The sequence below is a fragment of the Perognathus longimembris genome, chromosome 7 (assembly GCF_023159225.1).
Source record: "Perognathus longimembris pacificus isolate PPM17 chromosome 7, ASM2315922v1, whole genome shotgun sequence".
NCBI classification, from domain to species: domain Eukaryota; kingdom Metazoa; phylum Chordata; class Mammalia; order Rodentia; family Heteromyidae; genus Perognathus; species Perognathus longimembris.
In genome coordinates, this window is record NC_063167.1 from 52809092 (window position 1) to 52826127 (window position 17036).

The 17036-nt window shown below is 38.0% G+C and overlaps 1 protein-coding gene across 1 annotated transcript in view; it reads right to left on the reverse strand.

The window, feature by feature from the left end:
* Positions 1 to 17036, reverse strand: part of Erich3 (glutamate rich 3) — an 88984-nt gene that overhangs the window by 34142 nt on the left and 37806 nt on the right. The window contains exons 8-9 of the mRNA XM_048352136.1: positions 12590 to 12770; positions 5698 to 5884 (exon numbers count right to left, since the gene is read on the reverse strand). Coding sequence (XP_048208093.1) covers positions 5698 to 5884; positions 12590 to 12770 — 368 coding nt within the window. The remainder of the gene's footprint in view (positions 1 to 5697; positions 5885 to 12589; positions 12771 to 17036) is intronic.

The following is a 17036-nucleotide window of genomic DNA, read 5'->3' on the forward strand; positions in this document are numbered from 1 at the left end:
ACTACTGTGCAAGTGAGGAAACTGAGGCACAAAAGATTCCACAACTTGCTCAAAGTCAGCCAGCAGGCTAGTGAGGGAACTGGATTTCAGCATAGTGCTGTGAGTCTACATCATCTCACACAGTATCACAATCTGAATATTCTATTACTGGTATAGCCTATAAATTGACTACTGGCACACAATTGCCACACTACTGGGCTTCACATTGGAGAAAGTGGTGGAATACCCTAGACATCAACAAGGCCTAGAGACCGTCCATGACTTGACAATGGTCTCTGGCAGTCATTGATCCCCAGATAATTCCTCCTCAAGCCCTGTACATGAGCCCTTCTCTCCATGCTACAGGGGCATGGGGAGCTGATCACTAACAGTGGCTAGGTAAAAAAAGGATCAGAATCCAGTCAAGATGTGTCAGTCACAGAAGAACAGAAACAATATTAAATCTGGAAATTGCCCCAACCTAAATCCAATGGCAATTTCTTCAACTGAAGATTTTGCTGCACATTGGCAATCTCCAGCCTCAATATAGCCTAAGAAGCAATCTTAATACATTCTCCCAAACAAATATGAGAAGTGAGTTCCATAATTTCACATTTCATTATCACCTGAAAAGCAAAAGCTGACAGGATTTGTTCTCAACATACTCAGGCTATGAAACATGAAATGATAAGAACATATTTACATCACCCATATGAAGCATGATAAACATTTCATGACTGTTAAGGACAATGTTCAGGGGGCTGGGAATATGGCCTAGTGGCAAGAGAGCTTGCCTTATATACATGCAGCCTTGGGTTCGATTCGCCAGCACCACATATATAGAAAATAGCCAGAAGTGGCGCTGTGGCTCAAGCAGCAGAGTGCTAGCCTTGAACAAAAAAAACAAGCCAGGGACAGTGCTCAAGCCCTGAGTCCAAGGCCCAGGACTGGCAAAAAAAAAAAAAAAAAAGGACAATGTTCAGGTGTATAGATTTCCTTGGAATAAAGGTGTCACAGATCTTCATGGAATATGGCTACTGACGTTACCTTCTGTTCAAGCTACTTTTCCCTTCTCGAAGGCAACACCAAATCCTTTGATTTGGAGCCTGTGATATGCTGTTACATTCAGTTTATGTTGTGAATGTGTAGGGCTTTGATGCCTCCCTACTGCCAGCACAGACCTATGACCCATCTGCTGAAGGGAATTGGACAAACTAAGTAACATCTGTGCTTCCTTCCCTGCTCACTACCTATATGCCTTCTGAGTATGCTTTGAGGTGTTGATTCTGATGACTAAAGCTCAAAGTAGTCCCCATTCTAACTTAGGCCATTCTTCCCGTGTTTCACTCTAGCAGTTGACAATAACTGCTCTGCCTCTTCAAACTGGTCCATGACAGAAGGGTGAGTCCAATGTAGGATCTGCCCATTATGAAAGAAATTTTGCTCCATTTTTCCTGTTCTTTTTAATCATTTTTAGAAGAGTCCAAATTGCTTTATTTTACCATATCTCCCGCTGTCTCATAGTAAAAGTTCCATCAGTGGGTATTTTTTGTAATAAATTAAAATTAATTTAATTTTGAACTATCAAGAAATTAGCATATACTTCTCAAAATAACTAAAGGTGTTATTATAAAAGTGACCCCAATCAATGGAAATACTATATAATAAGTGATAGGGAGTCTCCTTCCGGGTCATTCCCAACTCTTGCTAGAGCTCTGAAAGCCTGATATTTCAGGAATAACCAGAATCATTTCAGGTGGGGCAGGAGCCAGGTATGAAGTGCTCTAGTCTTAGGTACCCATCCTTTCCCATGCAAACCAGTCTGATAAACGTTTTCCTGATTTACAACAGGGAGATATCAACTGACAGTACTTCAAGCATTCACAGACTTTATTTGAAGACATGATTTTGAAGCAAACAACAGCAAGAAAATTGAGAAGTATTCTCTTATAAGAACTACATCTTCTAGTTCATGGTACTTGACCCCATTGTTTAATGTCACAATCATTCCCAAACTATTTGAGAGAGAATTGTATTTTTAAAAAGGAAAAGGGACCAAGTGTTGAAATCATCAAAGAGAGACTTGGACAAAAGCTAAGAGTTATTAAGCAGGATAGTAGATGTCATCAGATGTTGGTGCTGATTATAAAACATTCAGTGAAAGCACTCGGCTAAAAATTTATAGCTTTGATCTATATAACAATTTCCCTCCCCAATCCAAAGACACTGCGCTTGCACATGGATGATCATAAATAAGCTCATTACTTTTCCAGGAAGTGAAAAGAAATGTGTTGAATGATTTGCCCACAAGTAAAGGGACAGCACATGTGAAATGGAAGACAATTAAGGTGTGCATCAAATACAGATGGACACCTATGGATTACCCTAGACCATTTATTCTCCCATCATTGGATGCTTTGGGATTTTTTTTCCCAGACCCATTCTCACTCCTCAAACATTCAACACTCTCTCCTTTACCTCATCTGATAAAAGTATTTATTGTTTTGATCTCAAATTATAGAAACAATTAGATAATTTCTACTTAGTCTTCTACATGTACCATCTTAATGCTCTTTCCCCTATATCTTTCCTTCCGTTCCTAACAGAGAACACGCTTCTCAGGGCTTAAACTTTCAACATGCCATGTGAAACCATAGCTTCTATTGTTGATGATCCTCTTGTATCCCCTTCCTGTGGTTGTACCCGCACTATCACTGTATCTCATCTGAGTACTCTGGATACTGTATATACTGGTATTAGAACTAGGGAAGTGAAAGGGAATATCAAAATCCAGAGACAAAGGATAAAAAGACAAACGTCTCCAAAAGCAATACTTGCAAAACCTGAACAACTCATGGGAGGTGAGGGGAAGTGGAGGGGGGAGGGGGGAATGAGGGAGGATGTAACAAATAGTACAAGAAATGTACCCAAGGCCTAACATATGAAACTGTAACCTCTCTGTACATCACTTTGACAATAAATAAGAAAAAAAAAAAAAGAAGGAAAGTAAGCAAGACCCAAAGAAACCCAGGTTAGATGGCTTCCCTCACATTGTTAGTGAGAATGTGCCTATAAATCTACAAGTAAGCACAGTGGATGCTTATAAAATAAACTGGATACATGACAAACTAGGCATTCACATATAGTGAATCAAAGGAGGATATTCTTAGGCACAATACCTATGTGTATTTGATCATATAAAATAATATTTATTGAAATGAACTCAAGGAAATGGAAACAAGAAGTTATTTTGCCTTAAAAAAAAAAAAAAAAGACATCTGTAGACATAGCCCAGGCTGATGCAGACATCTCTATGTTTGGCTGTGAGGAAACCTTGGTTATTTATGGAATCAGAGTTAGCAGGAGTTGTTTGTTTTTTTAATAACATTTAGCAATTAAAGTGCTTAAAATAAAATAAAATAAAAACTTCCACTAAAAGCCTAGATACCTTCTTTTCTAGTCTACTTAAAGCACTAGGCGATAGCCATTTTCCCCTTTATTTTATGCCTCATATTTTTTTTCTTCTCTGTGATACCAGTACCAATACCATCAACAAGCAAATATATCCATAATATATTTTTTAAAAAATTTAAGTCCCGTTTGACTGCTAGGTTTTCCCTTCAGGGTATCACTCAATTACCACATTTAATCAAAGTTCTTTTAAAAATTTATTTGTAATCTCCAGTCTTAGTTCTTCTCCAATTAGTTGATAACCTACTAGAACCAAAGTTATTTCCCTATCATTTCACTTGTATCAAGATCACCAATATCTAACACATTACCAACACAATGCCAAGCCCCCCAATTTCGTTTTACGAAGCCTATCCAAATATTCGGCTCCATTAACTGCCACCCTATTCTTCCAACATTTAGCTCATTTCCAAGATATTAGTTTTCCTGGGTTCTTTCTCAAACTCTCCTCAGGTTGGTTTCAGAAGTATTCATCCTCATTCTAAAACTGAATGACATGGAGGTCATGGCTCAGATATCTCATCTATTTGAATTCATTTTCTAAGCACTTTCCTTCTATTGTTACTTCAAATGTGACCTGAACTCAAATGATTCTTATGTGTTTATCTATTTTCTAGACCACTCCCTTTTCTTGTATTCTTCATGCTTCTCACCTTCTGACCTTCATAACTTTACTGATATCTTATTTTTCCTTCACTACTACAATAAGCTCTTTGATTATGTGGTTTGGCTGCATTAACACTTTGTGCTATAGCTTTGTATCTAGTGAATTCGTCAGGAATAGTTGGATTAAAGGCAAAAGAATGACCCAACATTCCTACTCTTGGGCATTTATCCAATGAATCATAAACCAGGCTACACTAAAACCACCAGTCCCACCATGTTCATTATAGCACAACTAAGTTATTTACAGCATTGTTTACCATAGCCAAGATATGAAACCAACCTAGATGTCAATCAGTGGACAAATGGATCAAGAAAATGTGGTGTGTAAACACAATCTAATTCTACTCATCCATCAAAAAATGATATTGTACTATTGTACCAAGTCAGAAAAACTTGGAAAGATTTATATTAAGTAATGTAAGACAGAGCCAAAGAAAGATAGATTGCATGGTTTCACTCATTTGTGGTAAGTAGGATGTGCCTATAAATCTACAAGTAAACATCCCGAATGATTAATATATGTGTGCTCACACGTGTGTACACACAAACATACGTACACACATGTGTACCCATTGGGACATGATAAATTGTATAACTCTAGCATTCACATACTGAGGCTAAAGGAGGATATGCATAGGACTGGTTGACAAAGGTTCAATGGCTAAGTGCAGACAATAATATAAAATAATATTCCATGAAATGAACTCCAAGAAAAGGAAACAAGAGATATTGTTTTGTTGCCATTGTTGCTATTTTTTCTTTTCCTTTTGTCTTGTTTGTTTGTTTGTACTTGGAGGGTAGGAGAGGCATATAAAAGGTGGCACAAGGATTAAACAAATACAACAGTAGTACTCACTAGACATTACATAGAAAATGAACAAGCTATCTTGTGGGTGGGGACAGGAGGGAAAAACCAGGAAAGAAAGATAGAAGGGGAGACATGGTTCAAAAAATCATTACCTGATTCACGTAACTGTCACTCCTCTGTCTATCAACTCAACTCTACAATAATAAAAAAGGAAGACCTAAAAGACTCCTATTTGGAACACTGTCCATCATAAAAGACTATAAACAGCAGTCAAAATGGATCTCTTCGCATGCATTTTATTATACCTGTGACTAAACATTAAGGAAGTGCAAATGAAAATTAGGCCACCCCATCATTAGGCTCTCTTCCAATGTGCATAAACCTGTATTATCCATTCCACAAGACTGATGGGGGGCACAGAGCAAATGTCTGGAGGTGTAGGTCCCAAACTAATTTCAATGACAGAAAACCAAAAAATATAACTCACTTGGGAAATGGAATTTAAAGCAGTATAAGGAGAAATATATGAGAGAGAGAAAAAAATGTGAAATGCCACCAGATTTTGTCTTCATTATAGAATACATCTGGAAATCAAATGTGTATCTTATAATTTGAAATATAAACACTCAGAGTTAAACTAAATAATTTTCAACTTAAATATTTTAGTATCATATACAATGATTTTCCATAACAGTGCAGAGAAATGCATTAGCAAAATATAAGAAAAATGTGGTTAAAAATTGTCCTCTACCAAAGGACATGTGTTTTCATACTTGTAGCAAGGAGATGCTTTCTCCACACACACAAACCCGAAATAGCCTCTTTTGCCTCCAAGTCTGGAACCTTTCCGGTGCTTGTATTCACAGCAGGAGCTTAACCTATTCACCTGCATCCCATTCAGGAAAAAGGTGAGGCTGAAGGGAAAGCCATGATGGCGTTTGGAAATGAATTGAAATGTCTCTGAAATTTTAAAAAAGAAATAGATTAGTGAACTTTCAACTAGTATCCTCTGAATCACCTTTATTTTCTTTTACATAAATGCAGCATTATTCTCTAGATTACTTTTTCATTTGAAAACAATTTCTTTTTCTTATTTCATTCTGTCCTGTACCAAAATTGTATTCTGGATCTCATGCTTGCTAAGTTGCCTTGCTTGGCAGGTGCTCTAATATTTGAGTCAGGCTCCTAGCCCAGATTTTTGCTGCTTGTTTTAGTAATGGAGTACCTCAGATTTTCTGCTCAGGGTAGCTTTGAGTCATGATCTTCTAGATCTCAGCCTCCTGATTATAGGTACCAGCCATTGGCACCCGGACTTGATGAGAATTTTAATCATAAAATAAATTTATTACTTTTATTTTTAATAAATATCCCAATTCTTTAGATGTTGTAGTAACAACATCTAACATTACATTAGCACTTACTATGTCCAGGTACTATGCTTGATTATCTTAGGTGTGCTAATTATCAACAATCACCTAAGTTGGAAATAGTTCGATTGCCAGTTTCTTGATGATCTTAATGTGCATGTAAATGAGACAGAGGAATTCTATCTCCTAAGCTATACTCAGTTCTGATCAGATTTGATACCCCTTCCCCAACACACACCCAAGTAAATAAATATCAAGTGTTGCAGTTAAGACTTTTCAATCATGCCAAGCCTGTGTAATTTTCTGAAGCAAAGTGTCACCCAAGAAATTCTCTGCAGAAAGACTCAGAATCTTACTTCTTATGGACACTTGCAGTGGCTCCTCTGCTTCTACTAATAACACAGTTATCAAGTCTTGCCTCTCCTCTGTGCATATATTTCCTACAACTGCTCTTATTGCACTCGATTAAAATATGACTGCAACAGAGATTTTAGAATTTTAATGCACATAAGAATCATTTGGAAGGCTCATTAGAAGTCAGGTTGCTGAGCCTCACCCCTGAGTCTCCAATTCAGCAAGTCTAGGGCTGAGAAACATTCCTCAGAAAGATTTTATATTCTGACAAGCATCCAGGTAATGCAGCCATGACTGCTGCTGTGGCTAGTCCCACAGATACCACTCTGAGAAGGCACATCTAGATGCTGCTGTGTTGGAATTGGTAAAATCCACAAGAAGTGAAGCTTCTCCTCCTCATGCTCATTTTCCCTGGTCCCAGAACAATGACAAAGCAACTCTCACAACAATACAATGAGTTACTTACTACTTGAACTTATTTTCTTCACAGTCAGCTAGAGATACTGTGAATATACCATATTGTACCCCTAAATTAATTTCTTCCTAAAGAAATAGACCTTTTGCAAAAGTAATTCGGACATCTTAGTCTTTTGTTATGAAATTAAACAAGTTAAAAAATGTCAGTGCCTGGTGAAGTTAAGATATAAAGCCCATTGTTTTAATAATAGACTCTTCAATAGGTGACTAGCAACTACTTATTTTTGTTTTGTTTGTTTTCTCTGGGTCATTGGAGATTGAACTCAGCTTTGCATGCTAGGCAAGCACTCTACCAGTTAAATGTCACCCCATCTTTTTTGTTTGCATTTTGGTTTTGATAGAGGGTCATACTAACTTTGCCTTGGCTGGGGTCTAAACTCACTATCATCCTGCCACCACCGTATACCTATTTGGGGTTGCAGGACTGTACCACCATACCTGGCTTTGGAAATTACATTTAATTATTTTTATTACAGAGCCCTGGACTCCATATTTGTGTAACATAATCCATTCTGTTGCAGCATGAACGTCATAACTTTGTAAGTCCCCAGCCCAGGAAGAAAGTACATTCAAAAAGCCTAGACAGAATGGATAGAGGAAATCAACTTTTAAATTTGACTGACCCTCTACTTGACTTCCAGGTAGGTAGAGAGTAAACCCAGTTTGTTTTTAAGCTTATTGGATAAGAATTGGCACTCTTTGCCTTTAGACTCTTTTGCTTTTCTTTATTTTACAATTTTTTATTTTAAAATATAATGATATCTTCCAATCTTGACCTGGTGGCTTCTTCATAGAGTACTAGAAAGGACATGGAACAGAAAGCAGAAAGTTTTGGCCCATGTTTCAATTATTCACCTATTGGTTGTGCATTGAATAATTCTGGTGTACTTGGAGAATTTTAATTTATGATATAGGATGGTGGGAGCAGGGGATATCTCAATATAGTCACCTCAAAGGACAGTCCCAAAGATTATCTAAAGTACAATATCAGAAAGCATTTTATAGTATTTGTGAAACATAATTATTCATTATTCACAGTAGCACTGGAACTGTTTTAGGCATTCCAGGTAAACAATTTTTGAATGTGTTCTCTTTCTTCAAAAAGCTACAATTCAGCAGGAAAAACAAAATTAATTCAGACATCTGAAAACTCTTTCCTGGCCTAGGATGTTCTTTTATTAGTAGCACACTTGCCTAGCATTTAAGAGACCTGGGGTTCAATTCCCCATACTGCAAGCAAACAAACACACTCTGATATTAGACCAAAGTCTTAAAACAAAGTGAACAACGCTGCTTCATGAAAAATTACTATGTTTTAGGTAAAAGCAGGGGGAATCTGCAACCTTCCTGCCTTGGGCTACTCTCATTCCCACACCTGCCAGTTTTATCACTAGAGTTCTAATTGGGCAAGGCAGGACATAAATAACCAGCAGCATCCCTGGCAGCAGGGACCTACTGCACTTAGAGCAAAGGAGAGAAAACTCTTGGCCTCTAGCATTATCAGTAACAGGTAACAATCCTGGAGGCAAACTCACAGGGAAGGCCAGAAGTTCACTGAGACCATAGTTCTAATTAGGAAAAGCAACAGGCCAATGGAATAAGCAGAGATTGAACAGGAGGACAGAGCTGGTGACAGTGGCATCCAGTAAGCTTTCTATGTAACCTCTGCTAACTGGAAGCCACATACATGGAACTGGCCCCACCTATTCATATTTCCAACCCACAGGAACTCAGACACAGAGGAAACATAGGAAAACCTGTGGAAAGTTGGAGAGACTTGAAAATTAGAGAAGTGATAAGGAATATTTCAGATTTCAGAGGTTTGTATTTGCTCTTATTGTTTGGCTTTTGAATATATTTGCATAGGCTTTAAACTGCTGGCACCTCAACTAAAATTTCTGAAATCAGAAATGGAGCTCTAAGCCAGCCACCCGCGGTCATGCTTGAAATCCTAGCTACTGAGTAGGTTGAGTAGGCAGAAAAAAATCTGTCCAGGCTGTGAAACACTGTTTCCAATTAACTGGCAGAAGGCTGGACTGGAGACATGGCTCAGGTGGTAAGGTGCCAACCAGGAGCAAGAAAGCAGAATGAGAGCACAAAGCCTGAAATTCGAGCCACAGTAAACTCAAATACATAATTGGCTTTTACAATATTATACCTTTTGTTTCATTACACCTCAATGAAGGTTTATTTAAAACTAAAAAATCAATACATGATAAGTAAAGAATAAAGCTATTAATGTAAATCAGGGTAGCATTGAAGACAGACTTATAGCTCTAGGCCATTGGGTACACACAGGGTAGGTGTTAACTAAGAAAACCACAAAGCCTTCATCTGAGTCTAAAAAGTGAATACAATTTGAAGGAAAAGCAAGAGAGCATTACTTCCCAAGAAGAGAAATCCATCTATGTGTAAGACATTGGAGGAATCACTGTACTTGGGAGAGTCATATGGACTGCATGGGGATGAGGTGATAAAGATACAAGGCTGGGGGAAAATGAGGGAGGAGGTAACAAGTTGAATAAGAAATGTATACACTGCCTTACGTATGAAACTGTAACCCTTCTGTACAGCACTTTGAAAATAAAGAAATGAATAAAATAACAAAAATAAAAATAAAGATACAAGAAAATGAGTACAGAAGGAAAAGACCATAGGGGAGCTGGAAAAAGGTACTCATTCTTTGCCTACACATGAACCTGTGAGGCTTTTGTTTGTTTGAAAGGGTAAATATTGCAAATGAAAAACTGGGAAGAATCTCTCTCTCTCTCCTCTCTCTTTCTCTCTCTCTTCCCCCCCCCGGGGTGTGTGTGTGTGTGTGTGTGTGTGTGTATGTACGCGCATGCACTGGTTCTGGGGCTTGAACTCAGGGTCCAGATTTGTCCAACCAAGAGTTGCACGTTCTACCATTTGAGCCACATCTCCATTTCCAGCTTTTTGGTGGTTAATTGGAGACAAGGATCACACAGTCTTTCCTGCCCCAGGCTAGCTTTGAACTTTAATCCTCAATTTGCAGCCTCCTGAATACCTGGGGATACAGATACTGGACACCTGTGCCTGGTGAAAATGTACTCTTCACAAACAAATGTATTCAGTGACTTCATAGGTTTATATAATCAACCTATATTTGTCTTAGAATATAAAATCTAACTATGTAAACATCATAAATTGTTTGGAGCATTTCTGGTTTCAGAAGTTTTAGTTGAAGTACCCAGCAGTTTAAAGCCTATGCAAATCTATTAAAATAGTAGCTTGACATACCTTTTCAGGTATACTGAGATAAAATCACAAACCCAGTAAACTCGAGTGAATTTCACCTAAATAACTTGATGGAAATTTTGGCTAAAAAATTTTTAGTACATCTTTGTTTCACATACCTCAAAAGGTACATTTGCCACAGGCTTCAATTAGTAATTTGTATTAAATATGTAAGGAAATGAACATATTTAATGACTTTACTATTCTAAGCCTATAATAAAGGCCTTTATACTTTTTAACAATAATCTTCCAAAACCTTATTCACCTGCCACTGAATCATGTGCAGCTTATATAAAAGGGAAGATTTGTTTTCATCCAGTTAATTTCCTAAGATTGTTGAACCTCAAGAAAATTCCAAGACAAGCAACTTTTCAATTTTGAATAATTATTTCCCTGCCAATACAGGACAAGCTAAGACAATTACTGCATGGACAAGATTCGATTATGTAAATCCCCATCCCATCCTATTATTCACAACTGTCCAGTACCTTAGCACAGAGTCCCAAGAACTATATCTGTACATGTAACTGAGGAGCAGCACTGCCTCTGCTCAGCTTTGGCTCTGCTACCTTATCATACAGCCTTTGTCCTCTACCTGAACCACATCTAGTTTTGTTCTTATAATTTGTAACTACTGTAGTTTCTACCAGTCAATTGATATTGTAGGTGTATCTAAACAGACAAATAGATACAAAAATAGGTAAACACATACATATAATATATATTGCATGTATATGTTACATATTATATATAATACAATATATAGCATGCGTATATTGCATATTATATATTGCATGTATATATTACATATTATATGTGTATATATCATACATACAATTGCATACACTGTTGAATAAAGTGAGATCTGGGACCCATTGTAATTTTAATTTAAGATTAGAGTAAATTTCAATAACTTCTCTAAATTAATAGCTAGAAACTGTACTTTCAAAATGTGTACATAACAACTACACTCTCCAGATACATATAAGTGTATATCTATGCCAATATCTATGCTAACTCCTCAAAATTTTAATATCCCTTATGTGATGAAAATGTGGAACCCTCTGCTCCTGGGTTTAGGCATGTGGGGTTGCATAGAGCTGAGCTTGGCTCACATTCAGGAAATGGGCCAGCTCCACTCTGCCCAGGGTTGAGTAGTGACTTCAAGGAGTCATTACAAATCAAACTTCTCTAGTTTTTCTCATCTACAGAATGAAAGTGCAAACCAAAAGGCTGCAGCACAATAAAACAGAATAAATTGTGTTTCAGTCAAACAGAAGACAGATAGTTTCTAGCATTAACTGAGCATATAATTTTACATAACTGCAAACTAGCTATGCTTACTTCTTGTTTCTTTTGAGAAGTGTAAAGTTTAAGAGGTATAAAGTTCAAGCTCTTGAGTAATTTTTCATTAATAGCCACTGTTTTGAATAGATGAAATCAGAGATGTCACTATTAAATAATTCCTTGTTTGTCCTGAACTCTGCCCTTAACTGCTAAGTTTCTGTCAAGACACTCTTATCTGTAAATGTTTGAGTGAATAAAGTAGAATTACTTCGTAAAAAGTTTCTTAAGGAAGCAACAAATATAACCCCATAAACATACTTCCTTTTCCTCACTGTTCTGCTGCACTAAATATTGCAGTACTGTATGTGAAAACTGATACTGGATATAAAATTATCTTATGCTGATGAACATGGATTTATGATGAAATGGAGCAAAGATATACTAAAAAGCCTTTTAGCCAAATTTTCCATCAAGTTATTTAGGTGTAATTCACCCTGAGGTTTATTGGGTTTGTGATTTTATCTCAACATACCTCTAAAGAACAAATTGCCAATCTGCTACTTTTCTCTTCAGAATAATGTATGATCTAATTTGTGATGGCAAGCCAAATACTTAACTTGTAATTTGGGGGACAGTTTATTTGTGCAACATTTTAATGATCATATATCTCTATCCCCAAATTAATCTGTTACTGAGTTAAATCACTTCAAATTCCTTCTTCTACAATCTGCAAGAGTAATTGCTGCTTCAGCTTCAATCATGGAGCAGTAAATCTAGATTTACTTTTAGGCAGCTGGTTCATATATCCCTGGATATGCATAATTTTCTAGAGTGATTGAAGTCATTTTGATATTTCATCAACAAACAGCTTATCCATAATACCAACCCCAAGCAATTTTAAAAGTTCACGTTTTCTGTGTACCTTTTTCGAGTACTGTGCCTGTGTAGACACAAAGGTTTTCTCCACCACAGTGCTGCTGATAAATTTTTATTTCATCTTGGAAATCTGTGTCACCATAGGAAAGGTGCACACTTTTCCCCAAATAGATCATTGTAATTAGTGCATTGCTATGCAGTGATGGTTTATTAATCCTTCCTGGTTCCTAGAGTAAACAAAAAAGAGGTTTATTAACTGTCTTCTGATTGAAACTCTTACTCTCACAGGAAGTTACAATGTGAAGAACAGAAAAGGCAGTTTACACAGTGCACAAAAAGTCAAAGCCTATTACAAATAAATCCTGATAAACAACTATAGTGCATATATGTGTGCATATGTGTGTACATGCAAGTGTGTGTATATTTATATTTGCACACAGAGATATAGGTTCTTATATATTGTAAATTATAAGGATTTGGACAGAGTTAATCATTTTTCCATTGAAGTATATGTATATGTGTACATACATATGTTTGTGTGTAGTGTTTTACATATAGCAAAAATATCAATGATGCTAGTTCTCAAATGCAATTCCAAACAAGTAGATTAAACAAGTACTGGTGATATTACTTTGTTCTGATCCAAATCAACACTGGATGCAATTTATCACAAGTTTTTGTTATTGAATGTTTTATCGTTGCACATGAGCACTGACAATACCTCTTCCCATAGATTTGTTTTATGTGAGAGAAGCCGGCAGCCTCTGTGGATTCTTTCTTTAGTCACATGAGGATGAGAGATCAGATATGCTCTGTAAGGGATTATCCAGTTCCATCAGAAGCATGGAGTTTAATGTTGTTAGACCTGGGTTTGAACTCAGAGCTCCATGCTTGTTAGGAAGGCACTGTACCACTTAGTCAAGTGGCAGGCTCTACTTACTCTTGTTATTTTGAGACAGGGTTTTTCTTTCTGCAGTTTGGTCTAGATTAAGATCTTCCTATTAACGGTTCTCACCAAAGATGGAATGACAGGCATGTACCACCATGCCCAATTTTTTTTTAAAAATGGAGTCTCTCAAACATTTTTTTCTCAGACTCGCCTGGAATCATAGTCCTCCTAATCTTAGTTCCTTGCAAAGCTGTAATGACAGACACTTGCCATCATGTCCACATACCAGTTGAGTCTTACACTTTTTTCTCTTGTTGACTTAAACCACAATCCTTCCAATCTCTGCCTCCCAAGAAGCTAAAGTGACTAATTATTGCTTTTAGTATCAAAACAATATACCAAGCAACTTTGTAAAATCACCTCCTAAGCCTGTTTGTTATCCCATGGCATTGTCCAATTTAACCAAAAAAAGAGGCAATGGGATGCATATAGAAGAGATGAAAAGAAATATTGTGGATTTTGCCTCATAATTTATATTCTGAAATTTGTTTGTTATAGTGAAGCACAGTATTCATTTAATCTCTAAAAGGAGGGAGTGAAAGGGAAAGGGAAAGGAATAGTAAGAGTAGTTAATGAACTTTGAGTGGCCCTAGAAAGAAGGCATCTAGAATTGTGCAAATGCCCAGCTTTTAATCTACTTCATGTTTCTAAAAGTGTCTTTTGAATATTTAAGTAAAAAGCAATATTTCAGTGAACCCAAGACATTTATTTGAGTTCACTGAATTACAGATGTCTCTCTTTCTAAGAATAATTAAACTGCAACAAAAACTTTCTGAAGGAACTACTAAAATATTGCCATCCCCAAACCCATCTTCCTGTACCTGAAAGGATTTTTCTTAAATTCAATTCTATTTCTCTGTGGCAAAACCCAGAGAAAATAAATCTAATGAAATGAAATTCTGCAAACAACAGTCTAAAAAGTATAAGCAGTGGGGCAAGTCCAAGATTTAAAATTATTCAAGCAAATGGTCTTGCCTATAGATCCAGTGAGCTCCCAGATGGAAAGAAACAGCAGAAACGATTTCAGAGAATCAAGAGTCATGAAGGCAAATCAGCTGGGTAGTGTCAGGCAGATGAGAAACAGCTCCGTGAATCATACTGGAAAGAAAAGCCACAATTGCAGGCCTGCCTTCTGTTTGTAGAATCCTAAGCCCATGGCTCCACTTTCCTGACGGCTGTAGTGCTGCCACCCACCTAGCCCTACTCACCATCAGCCAACTATCTCCCAGCTCCTGCTACATTAAGTAAAGTGAGTGAATAATGAAAGTATCCCCTTTTTGCTAAGTGGGGTGATACAGATAATGAGACAGACCTCTTTAAGCTTCAGGAGATAAATATCAAGTAACAGTAGGACTAGAGTTGCTTCTTATTTATTAAATGAGAATGGAGGTGGGGAGAAGGTTTCAAAAATAACAAAGAGAAAGCTTTCACCCATTCCATTTCCTCAAATTTATATTTCTTCTGCTAAAAAATATTTATGATAGTGACATCTCTTTTTCTCTTGGATCTAGTTACTACATTCTCTTTTTTAAGAAACATTGTCCAGGGCTGGGGATATAGCCTAGTGGCAAGAGTGCCTGCCTCAGATACACGAGGCCCTAGGTTCGATTCCCCAGCACCACACATACAGAAAACGGCCAGAAGCGGCACTGTGGCTCAAGTGGCAGAGTGCTAGCCTTGAGCGGGAAGAAGCCAGGGACAGTGCTCAGGCCCTGAGTCCAAAGCCCAGGACTGGCCAAAAAAAAAAAAAAGAAACATTGTCCAATTATTGCCATGAAAAAAACTTTTCTAGGTTCTAACAGGAAGCCCAACTGACAGCACATGACCTAATATATGTGCTAGGAAACAAACTGTTGTTTTCTTTCAATTGACTAAATTATCTCCATAAAAAATCACCTTCCATGGTTATGATGACCCCAGACTTATGAAACATTAACACTGTCTTGGGGTTCTTTCTGATTTTTCTCAAGCAAATATTGAAACCTTCCATGAAAACTTAGGTCCAGTTCAAGACCAGGAGCAACAATGAAGGTTTTTCTTTCTTACTTCCTTCACCATTGCTTATGACTTCCTTTCCATTTCTTGTCAATTTCACAAGCAAATACAAGAGACAAATGCACAGTAAGCTTATGGTATATGTACTATTCAGCCATTATATATTTGCAATATTAACCATTTGATCCAGGTATTAAGTTTCACTGATATTTTTTGCCATTCCCTGCCCAGGCCTGTATGAGGAGTATGTTTAGGAGATTGTTTAAGTGCCTAAGTGCCTGTTCCTGATGGTAGTGCTGAGTGGAAAGTCCTCTTTGTCTGCTTAACTAGACCCTGATAAATGTGGAACACCACATTTATCAGAATTTATCGTATAAACTAGGATACACCGTTATTATTATTCTGGAGGAGAGAAAAAGGGCATCATTCTGAACTATTTTATGAACAACTACTTAGAGTCTTTCCACTTCAGTCTAATGACCCCCAAAAAGCATCTATTTCTGAAAAGCATCAGTGGGTTCCATAAAATTTACCTCAAGTAAAAAGGTGAATTTAATTGTTCATTCAACAAAATGATGCCTCTATGAACAGAGTACTGACAAAAATGCTGGATAAAATGTAAGCAAAATCAAATGCCTGGGCTGCCTCCTAACCTCCACTGTGTCGGTGGGTAGGACAAGGCCCGGGCCATGGCCCCGCTTGAATAAAGTCTTGCCTTGCTATTGCATTTCGGAATGTCTGAGTCTCGGTGGTCTTCTTGGTGGTGGTCTTGCGACTTGGCACAACATTTGGGGTTTCGTCCGGGATGGCCCCAGAGACCCCCGAGACCCCAGACTCCGAAGGTAAGAAAATAGCGCTGTTCATTCTGTGTGTCTGTGTCTGTGTGATTTGTAGTTTTGTTTTCTGTTTTGGCCAGCCGCCTGAATCTGAACCTGTAGGTAGTGAAGGACCAGCCGGAGTGGACACGCTCGTATGGGCAGTTCTGGAGGACTTGTGGGATGCCTCAAGCCCTCCACAGGGGGCTCAGGCTTCCCACTACCACCCTGAACCTGAAGGACTGGACCAGGAGGCCCTTCTAACAGGTGCCCGTCCAGTCCACTCTATATTCGGGGTTGTCTGGTCCGCTCCTACACAGGCACGGGAGAGAGAGAGCCTCAAGACTGTGTGGTCTGCCCCCTCACAGGGGCAGGAGAGACACAGTGAGACTGTGTGGTCTGCCCCCTCACAGGGGCAGGAGAGACACAGTTGAACCTGTAAGCCGTGGCTCCCTAAGTCTGTCTGTAAGTGTTGTCTGGTCTTTGTGCCTGTGATTATTTTTGTGTGCTTCTTTCTTGCGCTGTGCCTGACTGACAAATGGATGATGGGGAACGTTCCTTCCACTCCCCTGGATTTGACTTTAGCTCACCGGAAAGATGTACAGGTAACAGCTAACAATCAGAGTGTGAGTGTCCGCAAGATGAACTCTGGGGGACCCCCACCCAGCCTTCTTAAGCAGAAAATTATTTGGTGTGCTAAAATGTTTACTAAGACTATCAAGCCCTGGAAAATG